The sequence below is a fragment of the Pangasianodon hypophthalmus genome, chromosome 28 (assembly GCF_027358585.1).
Source record: "Pangasianodon hypophthalmus isolate fPanHyp1 chromosome 28, fPanHyp1.pri, whole genome shotgun sequence".
Classification (NCBI taxonomy): Eukaryota; Metazoa; Chordata; class Actinopteri; order Siluriformes; family Pangasiidae; genus Pangasianodon; species Pangasianodon hypophthalmus.
Window position 1 is genome coordinate 2,617,012 of NC_069737.1, and position 12,557 is coordinate 2,629,568.

The 12,557-nt window shown below is 37.0% G+C and overlaps 1 protein-coding gene across 31 annotated transcripts in view; it reads left to right on the forward strand.

Annotated features, from left to right (window-relative positions):
* The window catches only part of LOC113545749 (neurexin-1a), a 314,140-nt gene that overhangs the window by 234,480 nt on the left and 67,103 nt on the right, over positions 1-12,557 (forward strand). For all 31 annotated transcript variants that reach the window (XM_053231012.1, XM_053231013.1, XM_053231020.1 and 28 more), the window contains one exon: positions 2,927-3,098. In XM_053231012.1, coding sequence (XP_053086987.1) covers positions 2,927-3,098 — 172 coding nt within the window. The remainder of the gene's footprint in view (positions 1-2,926; positions 3,099-12,557) is intronic.

The window sequence follows — 12,557 nt, forward strand, 5'->3', positions numbered from 1 at the left end:
GCTTTTGACATTTTTCTATTACAATCTTTTTTTAATTTATTCATTCGAAATCAGATCGAGATTTGGGCCAATCAATGAAAACATGTCACTTTAGAAGTCAGAAAGTTTTCCATCGAGCTGCTTTCAGAGAAAATGGTGAAAGTTCTTATGTAGCGTGCCACTGTGTCAAAAATCCATCTCGAACCCTAAAACAGAGGGGCTTTCCTTTTCATAGAGGAAGCTAAGACTCATCTTTCTAAAGAACCCTGAGGAACCTTTTTCCCAGTTTTTGAGTGATTTGAGTGTGTCTAGCTACAGAGCTCTTTTACCTTTAATCACTCTAACACATCAGAGTTTTTCTTCCATGTTCCATATCCATGTTAAAAAAATAAAAAGATGGCACAGTTTCACTTTCCAGTTTTCCGATCAAAATGAAACAAATCCAAACACAATTACGGGTTTAACATGAACGCTGATGGTGAACAAACCGAAATAATAAACCAAAATAAACTTTTTACACAGGCAACAAATATCTGCTAATCTAATTACAGCAGCGTCTTTTGCTGATGAAGGAAAAGCCAAAGCGGAGCTTTTTGTGGCTATAATAATCTTACTCTACAGTGCAGACTAAATAAATGCGTCTTATTAAAACAAAACCTTTCCTGGTTTTTTTTCTTTTCTCATTTGTAAAATAAATGAATACTGTAAATCCCCCATGTATCTAACAGTCTTTGGAGAAACGTGTCCCATCAAGCCACTTCCTTTGTACCGCCGCTGCCTCCTGCTGTGTTGGAGTCCTTGAGAACGACGTCGGAACGTCAAGATGCATACACGCTACAGACTTTAGCTCAGCCTGACAAACACACACCACATGCTAATGCAGTAATTGCACGTTATTCGGCTCCCACTGACTCGACTTGTCCTGCGCCGGAGCTTTTGGAATAAAGAATCGCATAAATATTTACGTGGTGATGTGAGGCAGCTGTTGTCTCAGTAGGCCGGGTGGACGTGGAGAGCGGAGACAGAAACACAGGAATCGTTCTGCTGAAAAACAGAGCTGCGAGTGTTAGCAGCTCTAATGCAGCTTCACCACTCCGTTCACGTCCTCCACATCACCTCTGTATCGTCCACTCATCCTGTCAGCTCTTTCTTTTACATCATACACACCATAAACTCCTTAGCATGCTAGCATGTGGACTTATTATTGAGCACGATTAATAAATAGTATTTAGAAAGTAATTTTCTTGTTAATGGTCTGAATTGAGAACTGACTTTCGCTTTATTCCTTAAAGTGCTTCTTGTAGTGATGCATTTTTTTTTTTTACGGCTGCTGCTACAGTTGTAAATCAGACGTCACGGTTGGGTCTGCAGTACGGCCTGAGCCGCGAGGCAAATTTCAAAACACAGATGGTCGCTCTATCTGGCAGAAGGGTGAAAGGCTTGGGAGGAAAAACAACACAAACGTGTTTATGTCTCTTTCAGTGCAAAAGAGGAACAATAGAAGTTCACGTTTCCTGGGATGGATCGTAGAAACAGTGAAGCGAAACGATCAGCATCGGTAGAACTCTCAGTCACGCCGCTTTCTCTCTTTCACATCCAGTGCGACGGGGATAACGAGCGTCCCCCTGCTGTTTGCTAATTAGTATTGATGACTCTCTTTACATTGACCCGAAATTCAGTCATGGCTGCATTACAGTTTGGTCAACACATGCACACGGGCTCTAATCCAATCAGCACGCAGCGTCCCTGTGTTTTATAAACACAATTACAGATTTCCCAGTGCTCCTCGGTCCATGCCGCGACTCCAGATTGACTTTAATGAATGCACAGAACCTCAAATGAAAGCGAATGTTTGCTTACGTGCAGTCACGGCAGATCCGGGAATCAGATTACGCTCGACATGTTCCCACTAATCATGCTGCGTTTATCCAGTTTATATCAATTTTTTCAAATCTGACGTGATGTTTGTTCCGGTTTAGCGGCCGTCTCTTTTCTTTTCGCAATAAGGATCAGGAAGTAGAGAAATCATCCGGTAAACCTGTTCACGCACTAAATCCAACATTCCGCTTCATTTGATTGCAATCTGGAAAATATCACACAGCAAAACGATCAGCACGTGTCTGAGAAGCCATTTCAAATACGTCGTCTGCTAGCATGATGGATCAGAAATAATCCTCAAGAATAATTGTCAAAACAACATTCCTCAAGATTTTAACACACATCAGATCTTAGTTTAACGTGACTAGACATTTCAAACAGGTTGCAGTGAACTGGCAAACCATCCAAAACATATTCCTCAAACTCATTCCCAAAAATAAAACTTTTCCAGCATCTAGTTTTACAGTTTTAGACCTTCAGATTTACTTTTAATTGTTGATGTGTTGCAAGGGTAATGAATTAAAATGTATTAAATAGATAGATAGATAGATAGATAGATAGATAGATAGACAGACAGACAGACAGACAGACAGACAAATAAATAAATAAATCATTTTGGCCTGCAAAAAATTGTATATTTTGCTGAAAATGGATTTTTAGCTGTTTTTTTTTCCAATAAAAAAGTAAATATAACAAAAATAAACTAATAATAAGAGCAGCAACATTATTATTATTATTATTATTATTATTATTTCTGCATAGATATCCATTATATATATTTATTATATTAGATATTATTTATTTATTTGTATAGCACTTTTCATTTTGATTCTAAAATCAGATGCTTTACACAAACAATTACATACAAGGAAAAAAAAACTTGTATGTTGAAGAGAATTATAAGCCAGTAAGCCAGATATATTTACTGGCATTTGATGCATTGTTATTGTTTCTTAACACCTCACATGAGTTGTGTTTTTGTTACTGCAAGAACTGCAATGTTGAGTAGCTCTTACTTCTGTTCTTCACTCATCACAGCATCTTTCTTCAATTTCTCGTCTGTCTGCAGGAAAAGGGCCACGTGGCCGTGATCTTCAACGTGGGCACGGACGACATCAACATCGAGGAGAAGTCCAAGTTCGTGAACGATGGCAAGTACCACGTGGTGAAGTTCACCAGGAGCGGGGGTAATGCCACGCTGCAGGTGGATGACCTGCCAGTCATTGAGCGCTACCCCACAGGTACGAACCCCGAAAACACCTTTCCTTCCACTCTGCAGATCTTCAGCTCTAAGAGATGCAAGGCTGCCTTTAGGATGCTGGGAGGTTTCTGTCAGTGTTTGCTGCATTGTGGTTTTTTTTTTCTCTCTTTTTCTTTTTATGCTGATGTTATATAACCTTTTAACCATGTAGTATTTGTCTGTAGGGCCAGATTCTGATTTGGGGGGTGCAATAGCTGGTTACCATGACTACACAAAAAATTCTTTATGTTCCTGCGGAAGTCTAGACATCCATGTTATCAGCAATCCCCTGTCCAACATCAACAGTAATTCATCAAGCAACACAGCACTCTCAGCTACTTCACACTAAAGTGTCAGATTTGGTGCCTGTTTTTTCGCCGCTCGTTCAGATGTTTTCACTTCATAGTGTAAAATTTCCAAGCCTGTCAGGCTGTATTCACTTCACACACATTAGCAAACACACACCTGCAGTGCACACACAGGTGGTCGGTTTTACAAATATGGAAAAAAGGTCAGATGTACCGCGTGGATCAAATTTGACAATTCAAGTGGAAAAAACAAACAAAGAAAAAAACATGGTGGCGGGTGCATAAATACGCTGTGCTTAACAACATGTTCTGTTGTTTCAGGCAAGAAATACCTGTTTGCAATTTAATTATTATAAACACATAAATCTCGAACATAGAGTAGTTTAAATGTAATAAATAAATGTAAAAAATAATAAATAAAAACAATTAAGTATATATGATTTTACAGAACAATCAATGAGTCACTACAGACAGTGTCTATGTAAATTAACTTAACAAACATTAACCTCTAATTCCAATATAAAGTTGATTATCACATTCGGGTCCCAAAAACACTTTTTTAATTTTAGTTACGTTGCTACGTTGGAATATTGACCATGAAATATATTTGATTGTCGTGAGTCTTGTAGTATTCACTCACTACTGAAAAAAAAATAAATCTTTTCACTGTCACTATGTTTGTTTTCTCGATTTCCCCTGAACATGCGATCTGATTGGTCGGGAGGTAAAAATAAAAAAGCCCTTGACTTCAACTGATGCTTTCCTGAAAAGTTTTCTTTGGAAGCTCTCATGAGAGAAAAAAGTGCAAACAGCGGAACTTTTTAAAAAGCGTGCAAATGACATGTTAAAAATGAGCTGACGTTTGAGGGGGAAAAGTGTTAAACAGTCTTCCATTAAAAATCTGTTTAATAGATCCCTTAGTGGACCATTTAAAAATCAATCTAATTGCAAAAATAAATCCACACGAGCAGACGTACCGTCACTCCAACACGTTTTATTTGTCTCATTTGTGCCGAGTCCCAGATTGTAAATGATTCCAGGCCAAATATGGCTGAGTTTAGACAAATTACGCCAAAATCAGCTCAATGTTTCAAAGCATTTGTAGTCTGGACCAAAAATTGGCCATATTCAGCCGACCGTTTCTAATGATTTGGGTCGAAAGTGGCCAGACTGTACGTTCTGCTCCATATCACGCCAAAGATACGGCCATATAAAAGTGAGTTTGGCAGAGAGATTTGGATGAGTTACGTGCCGTATTTTCCATGGCGGTGTGTGAGCCAGATGAAAGTATGAAGTGTGGGCCGGCGCTGAGCCATCACTCATTCTCTATCCAGGGTATAATTACTCTCTCTTCATCCAAGTCCTTTCATCCAGTTTCAGGAAAATAATCAACAGAATTATAACCCTGTGATTAATATGATTCGAACAACGAAGAGCACATGTGTGGCCGAAAGTAGGATGTGGAGAAATCACTTCAGACTCGCTTGAAAGGATCGAATAAAACTATTGGTGTTTGCTGCTGCCATAAGACCTCGTAGCGCTTTTTCTCTCAGGATGCTCGGCGGAAAGTTTCGAACATTGTAGGAAACTTTTACAACAAGTGGACCAATGGAATGAATCCAAAATTATAGAATCCAAAATCTTAAAACTATTGGTTAAGAAATCATTGTCATTGACTCAAATATCAGCATGTGACATCCGAAAAGTGCAGAAAGCTAACCTGAGTAAAGAATTCGCTTTGCTCTTAAAACATTACTTTTAAAGAAAATAAAAAGATAGAAAACTACTTTTAAACTAAATCTAGCTGTGCAATAGCTCTGTGTAATTATTTTTAAATAATTTAGTTGTTTCACTAGTATGTGCTCTTTTTTCCAATTACTTTAGCTAGCTAGCTATGATCGCCTAGCCTTATCTTTAAACCCTCGTAGCTCTACACCAAAAAAAAAAAAAACTACTTTAGCTAATCAAGCATAGTGCAAAAAATAACATGAGAAAAGAATTCAGCTATAAACTTTCTTTTTAAAACCTTAGGTTTTCATGATCTCTTTTTTTTTTTCTTGACTAGCTAGCAACGATCTTCTAGCTAGACTTTAAACTCAAGTTAAAACCTTGTAGATGGGGGGAAAAAACTAGCCATATTAGTCTTCATCATTGTTAAAATGATTATTGTTGAATACTTTCTTAAAATATCATCTTTTAAGTCACAGTGAAATTGGATGCACATTAGCTTTTTAGTTAGCTAGGCAGTGTTAAACTCTCACAGCTGCACATAAAAGACAAAAATGGTTCTTCTCTCATCTTCTTTTATTTCCATTAGGTGGAATTAGTGCATTTTTGAGTTTTACTTTACTAGCATCTGCAAGCTAGTGTTATTCTCAGGTTAAAATCTTTTATCTCCACATCCAATCAATCAATCAATCAATAAACCTTGCTATTTTAGCTAAACTCAGCCTCCACAGCTTTCTTTAATTTACACTAGCTGTATATTATTAAGACTTTTAGTTAGCTAGCTCTCTCAGTCAAGTCACTTTACCGTCATGTGCACAGAAGTGTTCTCCATATTCTCGGGTTAAAACCTTAAATCTCCACAATATTGTGTATCTGGTTTAATAAGTTTAATGTATTTCTGTGAACAGTTTGCACCTTTTTTTAATTCTTTAATAAAGTTAGCTTTGGAGGTACAAGGTTTTCTCAAAACAGTGACAATTTATCTCTGAACATTTAAATATCCATATTCAGCCATCTGTTTATAAGGAATTCAGTGTTTACACACCTGATGAAGATCTCAGACAGATTGGAAAACTGTCAGTGGCAGGTTTCCAGTCTGTAAAGGAAGAAAAAAATACCATGCTGACGTTTAGGTAGCGATAATTGCTTTTTCAAATATGCTCTTAATCAGCTATGCTTGTTGTTTCTGAAAAAGAAAAAAAAACTGAAAGACATAAATAACATCATAAATAAGATCTTCACTTTCACAAGCAATACTGACAACTGTTTTTTTACACAGATTTTTTAAAGGAATAACAGCATCCTGCATACCTGGGTCTTACTGAGAAGTTCTTAAATTCAAAATGGCACCCCAAGTCCGGATCGGGCCCTACCTCTGAAACGGCGCTGTTTAGGTTTCTTGGTTCAGTAGTGTTTTAACATGCAGAAAGGTTTTGACAAAAGTGGAAGAGGTTTAAAATTGGTGCACTTGCTTTGATTGCTGCTCGGTGGTTGTCAAGCCTTAATAAGGAAAAAGTCGATTATTGGATGGAATCTGATCTGGTTTAAGGTCACTGTTGGTTGGATAAATGGTTTCTCAGAGATGCAATCATGAACACAATGATCACTTACTTCCTAATATTATACGTGCAATAAAGGGTTTCATTTTTGTTTAACAAGTCAAGGGACCATAGTGATATCAGTGGACTGTTGATTGTAAAACCATTGACTTTTTTGTGTTAATGATAATTCTTAATATATTAGCTTTATACAGCAGTTTACAGCTCGCTAAAATATCAGGGATGAAACCAAAATATCAGGGATGAACCCACAATTCATCGTTCTAGGAGAACCCTTAATGATTCTTTGTAGATAGCAAAGCAAAGTGTTTCCAGATCAGAGAGTATGAACTTCAGGAACCCTCGAGGAAATTTGCTAAGAGTGTCAATAATATTGAAGGAAAACTTTTTTTTTCTTTTGGCGTTTTGTTGAAAAATGTTCACGAATGACCTTTTTGACCATCATAAAAATAAACTGAAATATAAAAATGACAAATCAAAATCATTGACAAAATTTTATGAATAAAAACAAGAAGAAAATGTCAGAAGCAATCAATTGGACTGAGGTGGAACATAAAGTTTGTTGGTATTTACTTGAGTTTTCACTGCTCCCATGCGAACACTATGACTTTTTATACTACTTTTTATCCATTTATAGTTACAATTAATGTTGTGGAATGTCCACAAAACAAGTTCCTGTTAGCACCTGTGTTATAGCAGCTATAAACAGCCGTTCCCTCACGGGAAAACTTTCCCATGGTGGAAAACGTAAAGTTACAGCTTTTCCACTGACACTGGAGACTCCTTCCATTAATGTTATATAAACATCTCTTTACAGAAAACTTCACCATATTAATGACTGAACACGTTTTTTAATCCTTCTATGCATTAGAACAATTGCATTAATATAAACCTGCACTACTGTCAGAGCTGCTGTTATAGAAAATGAATCAACACCTTCTGACCAATCAGAATCCAGAATTCAACAGCGCTGTGGTGTAGTAGTGCTATTTATAGCGCCTTCTGAAAAGGAGAGATGTTTTGTTCTCCATAACATTATCTTTGCATACATGACTTGACATTTTCCTTCCTTGTGAAAATGAAAGCCAACGCTCGTTGCTATAAATTACACTTCTTTACTTCTCTCATTTTGTCCTGAGGGTATGCAAACTTTTGCACTCGCGTGTACTCGTCTAGTTTCATGTGGATGTCTAATGAATGGTAATGAAATAAATAGCATTTTAGATTCAATGAGCTGGAGGAAATGAGGTCCAAACATCGAATCAGTGCTTTATGACGTATGATATGCTTAATAACATAAGAGCACGTTTCTTTCAAGTGAAAAATATAATGTTTAACCATCAGCAGCCTGCAGACACTCAGGGAAGAAAATTAAATTTTTGCAACCAGGAAAGAGGCTATTATGCACCATAAGATTTAATCAGGGAGAAATATAGGGGGAAAAAGAGGTGCTTTATTCTTATTTGCGGTTTCTGTGCATCCGCTAAGTGCTGCGTTGAGAGAGAAGATGTGTAGCTGTAACAGTTTTGAAGTGTACACTCGGATTTCGGCCCAGGCTGTTAACCCTGAGGTTCGTTCCTCCGCATTTTGGCTGCCTGTCCAATGCCTTTAATTCCCGATCCTACCTGAGGCAAGCAGCAGCCACGGAGTCTCCGTCATGAAATGCTCTTTCGGTGTGATGAAAGTGACATGCATGGCTGAAAAGGTCAGCAAACATCGCAGGACGAAAGAGGACGAAACGGAGAGACAGCAGATGGACAGCTCTCATTCAGTGATAATGATAAGCGCATTTACCAACCATCATGCTGCATTTCAATCACATGGCAGATGCTGGAATATATATATATATATATATATATATATATATATATATATATATATATATATATAAATGACAAAAGATTAAGTATTTGAATCAAAGAAAGCTAAATATTGTATTGTTTCTTAAATATGTCCCATATAGATTTGTTTTCATTCATTTCCCATAGTTTCTACCACATCACTGTTGAATTCTCAATTCTGATTGGTTGGAAGATGTGTTTTAACTTTCTATAACATCAGGTTTATATTAACGTGCTTGTTCTAATAAGTTTCTATAGTAACGGCTCATTCTTAAGGACGTGTATGGTGGACGTTCCACATAAAAAAAACTTGTGTAATTAGGGTAATATGGTGAAGTTTTCTGTAAGGAGATGTTTATTCACTTTTTAACGAAAGGAGTCTCCAGTGTCAGTGCTTTGTAACATTCGGTAAGTTTTCCACCACAGGAAAGTCATCAGGTCAGAGAAGTTACACTGTGTGTAACATGACAAGGTGCATCTTTTTTTTGGACTTATTAACTTCAAGGGATAGAGAAAAGAAAGGCTGGTGAAGGAAATATAGCTTAACTTTCTTCACAAATGTTCAACAACATTGAATGTAACAATAAATGGATAGAAAATTACAGTGTAGCATTTTTTTAATAAATAAAATGTTGTAATCTGCTGTGGTTTAAGAGGAATAAAACACTTCAGGACATGTTGTTCTAGGAAAATAATAAACGTCAGGGTGGTAACAGTAACTCCGCTTCATCACGACACCTATCATTGATTATTTTCCTATAACAGCCCCCTCTAGCCTAATGCCTGACTTTACCTGTAATGATATACGGGATGAGTTGGTGTCTTGTTGCAGGATACACCTAGAAATTTTGATTTCTAGCATTTTTAGTTTTATGCTTTGTAGATAAAGTGTAAACTAAACATACATTGTTGTTTTTTTCTCCATTCAAAATACATGGGGACACAAACTTTTGCACTCAACCATTTGGCAGCTTATTAGGGGGTTTTGTGTAAAATACAGTCAGGAAAGTACGAAAGAATGATAACGAGCAAAAGGTTGGTCAGCTTTCTCATTAGTTTGGTTTCCATTTGCACGGCCGAATAGTCTCAATCATTCCCTTCGCCAAGGGCCCTGTCTCAATTTGAAACTCAACATGCGGGTCAAAACAGGAGGACTTCTTAAACCTCCAGACTCTCTGAAGAGCCTTTAATAAATCCTGTCTGGAAGTGACTCGACACCATTTTCTGAAGACAGTTTAACAAATCTTGCAGTTCTTTTGGCACTAAACATGGCTAAAAATAGTAGTTTTGTTGCTTTTTTTCCCCAAACAAGCAATTATCACATTCAATGAAAATCAGGTAAAAGAAAGGCTAAAAGGTTTTCTCACCATATGCTTAAGGATCCAATAAGCTGCAATTTCAATTAAACCATTATGTGTAGAGAAACATGGAGTGTATTGCTGTTTAATTACAGAGTTATGTGTTTGTAAAGTGCTTTAATCACCAAAAAAAAATCTACAAAGTGTTCCTGAGGGTTTCTCAATATACGGCTGATGAAGAGAGACGCGTTAGAGGAAGAAGTCATGACCACTTCATGATTCTTGCTATTTGATCACCTCATCAGCTAAAGAAAGCACAAAAAAACACAAATTAATTATAATGTTTAATGTCGAGAGAGTGGGAGTAAGATGGGGACTTGGTTGAATCTCTGGTAATTATATATACACTTGTATTTTCCATCATATTGAAAGTTAAATGTTGATTTTGGTGTAAATCCAAACACCAGGAAAAAAAAAATTATTTGTTCACAGACAAATTAGGTATCTAGGAAAACGGTTTCTCTCTCAAATTGTTGAAATATAATGGATTTTATTTTATTTTTTTTGAAAATGTGCAACAGTCAAACCTGATATCACACCCACTGATTAATATTGAATATGAATGAAGTATTGAATAAAACAATTATGGCATTCTGTCATAGGAAAATAATCAACAGCAGGGAGGAGTGATGAAGCGGAGTTATTGTTTCCTCAGAGTTGATTATTTCTCTATAACAACATGTACTGAAGTGTTTTATTCCTCTCATACCACAGCGATTTGCCTGCAGTTGCAGGTTTTTTGTTTGTTTGTTTGTTTTGCTAAAAAATATATGTTGTACGTTTTATTCATTTATATAACATATGGTTTGTAGAGCTGTCTCTTTGGAATCTAGAAACTGAAAAAATAAGGTATTAAAAAAACCTCTCAAAAATATGCCTGGCCTATAAGCGTTTATTATTAAAAGTAATATAAAGCAGAAATTCCTGTAAGAAATTCACCTGGGATTGTTTTTCATATTTACTTACCACAACATTACTGTGAGAGGTTGGTTTACATTAGCTTCAGGTGTTCAACAAATTCATCAACTATGATGTGAATATATGAATTAAATGGCTGCAAGCTTTGGGACCATTTGAACTCTTTAAAGTATCTGAATTGCAAATCTATTTGATATATTTGTTTTCAGTGGCTCATTTTGAGATAATGACTTTTGATCTTATCTGATCGACTTGTGAGCGAGGAGGGGCCGAGGGAGGAGGATGCTGGATCAGTGTTTGATCAGAAAACGATTACATTTACAACACCACAAACTGATATGTGATTCTGTAGTTGCATATTTCTGTTACTTTTTTCCTTTTTGGTTGAAACTTCCTTTGTATGAAGCCAGATAAAATCCCAGCTTTGTATTGACGGCTGTGGCGATACCCCTGTATGTTTTTTTTTTTGTGTGCTGGTGCTCCCAAATCTACGAAAATTTTTTTTTAAAAAAGCTTACACAATTTTCTTAAATTCTGCCTTTACCCTTTTGTAAAGGAGACACACATACACACACAAATAAGCTCCAGCTGGCATAAAATTGTGTGTTAAAGTAACAAGTAAACTTGTCAGGACAAAGTAAAGAGAGAGGGATGGAGATAGAAAAGATGAGGCCCACAAGAGTCAAGGAGTTCACTTTAGCATCAGAGTTCAATTCCTGGTAATATCACCCCTGTCTGTTTCCGGGAGTCCAAGACAGCATAACTGGCTCTCTGCCCTCTGGGTGGGAAGGATGGCTTTCCTTTCTCTTCTGTCAATTAGAATGATGTGAACCAGTCACATGTTAACTGCTTTTTTGTTCCTTAGGCTGGCACACGCCACAATCAAACATCGTCTTAAGTCTAAATATCTAATGTTACTGATCTAATCTACTGTTAAAATTAACATATTAACATATCCTAACATAATATTTGTTGGAATTCTTTCTTAAGAGCCAACTTGAGGGCAAAGGTTAGGTCTTAACTTTATAGCTCTAATTTTTTGACCTCCACCTATTAAAATACCCGTGGATTTAACTGAAATTAGGTTGACAAGCCTTGACTTTAAATTGACTCAGACTCTACGGTTTTGGACTCTAAACTTGATTCAGGTTCTACATCTCAGGACTTTGCGCTTGACTCAGACTCTATGGCTTGAAACTTTGGTTTCAACTCAAAGGTTTAGGACTCAACTCAGGCCCTGTCCCAAATGGTGCTTTAAGCCCTGCAATCTTCTTTCAAGTCAGCACTCCTCTGCTTTGTCTGCTTCAATGTGGACATCACCAGCAGGTGCATAGATGGCATGCATGACCCTTTTTTTCGGAGTGGACTGCCAGGCCACAAGTGCACCATTTGGGATAGGACATTACAATATATGGCTTGAAACTCTCAACTCAGACTAGGAATTAACTCAGACTTTACAGCTTGCAATTTTGGTTTTGACTTGGACACTGTGGTTTCAGACTCTGGACTCAACTCAGACTCTACAGCTGTTGACTCTGGACTCGATAAAGACTCAACAATTTCAATAATATGGATTGGGACTTTGGACTAAAATCAACCTCTATGACTTGGGACTCTGGACTTGACTCGGACTCTACAGCTCAGGACTCATTACTCTGAACTGAACTTGACTTTTCGTTTAGAATCTCTACAACTTAGGACTTTGGACTAGACTTAAATTCTACAGCATGGGACTCTGCATTCAGTCT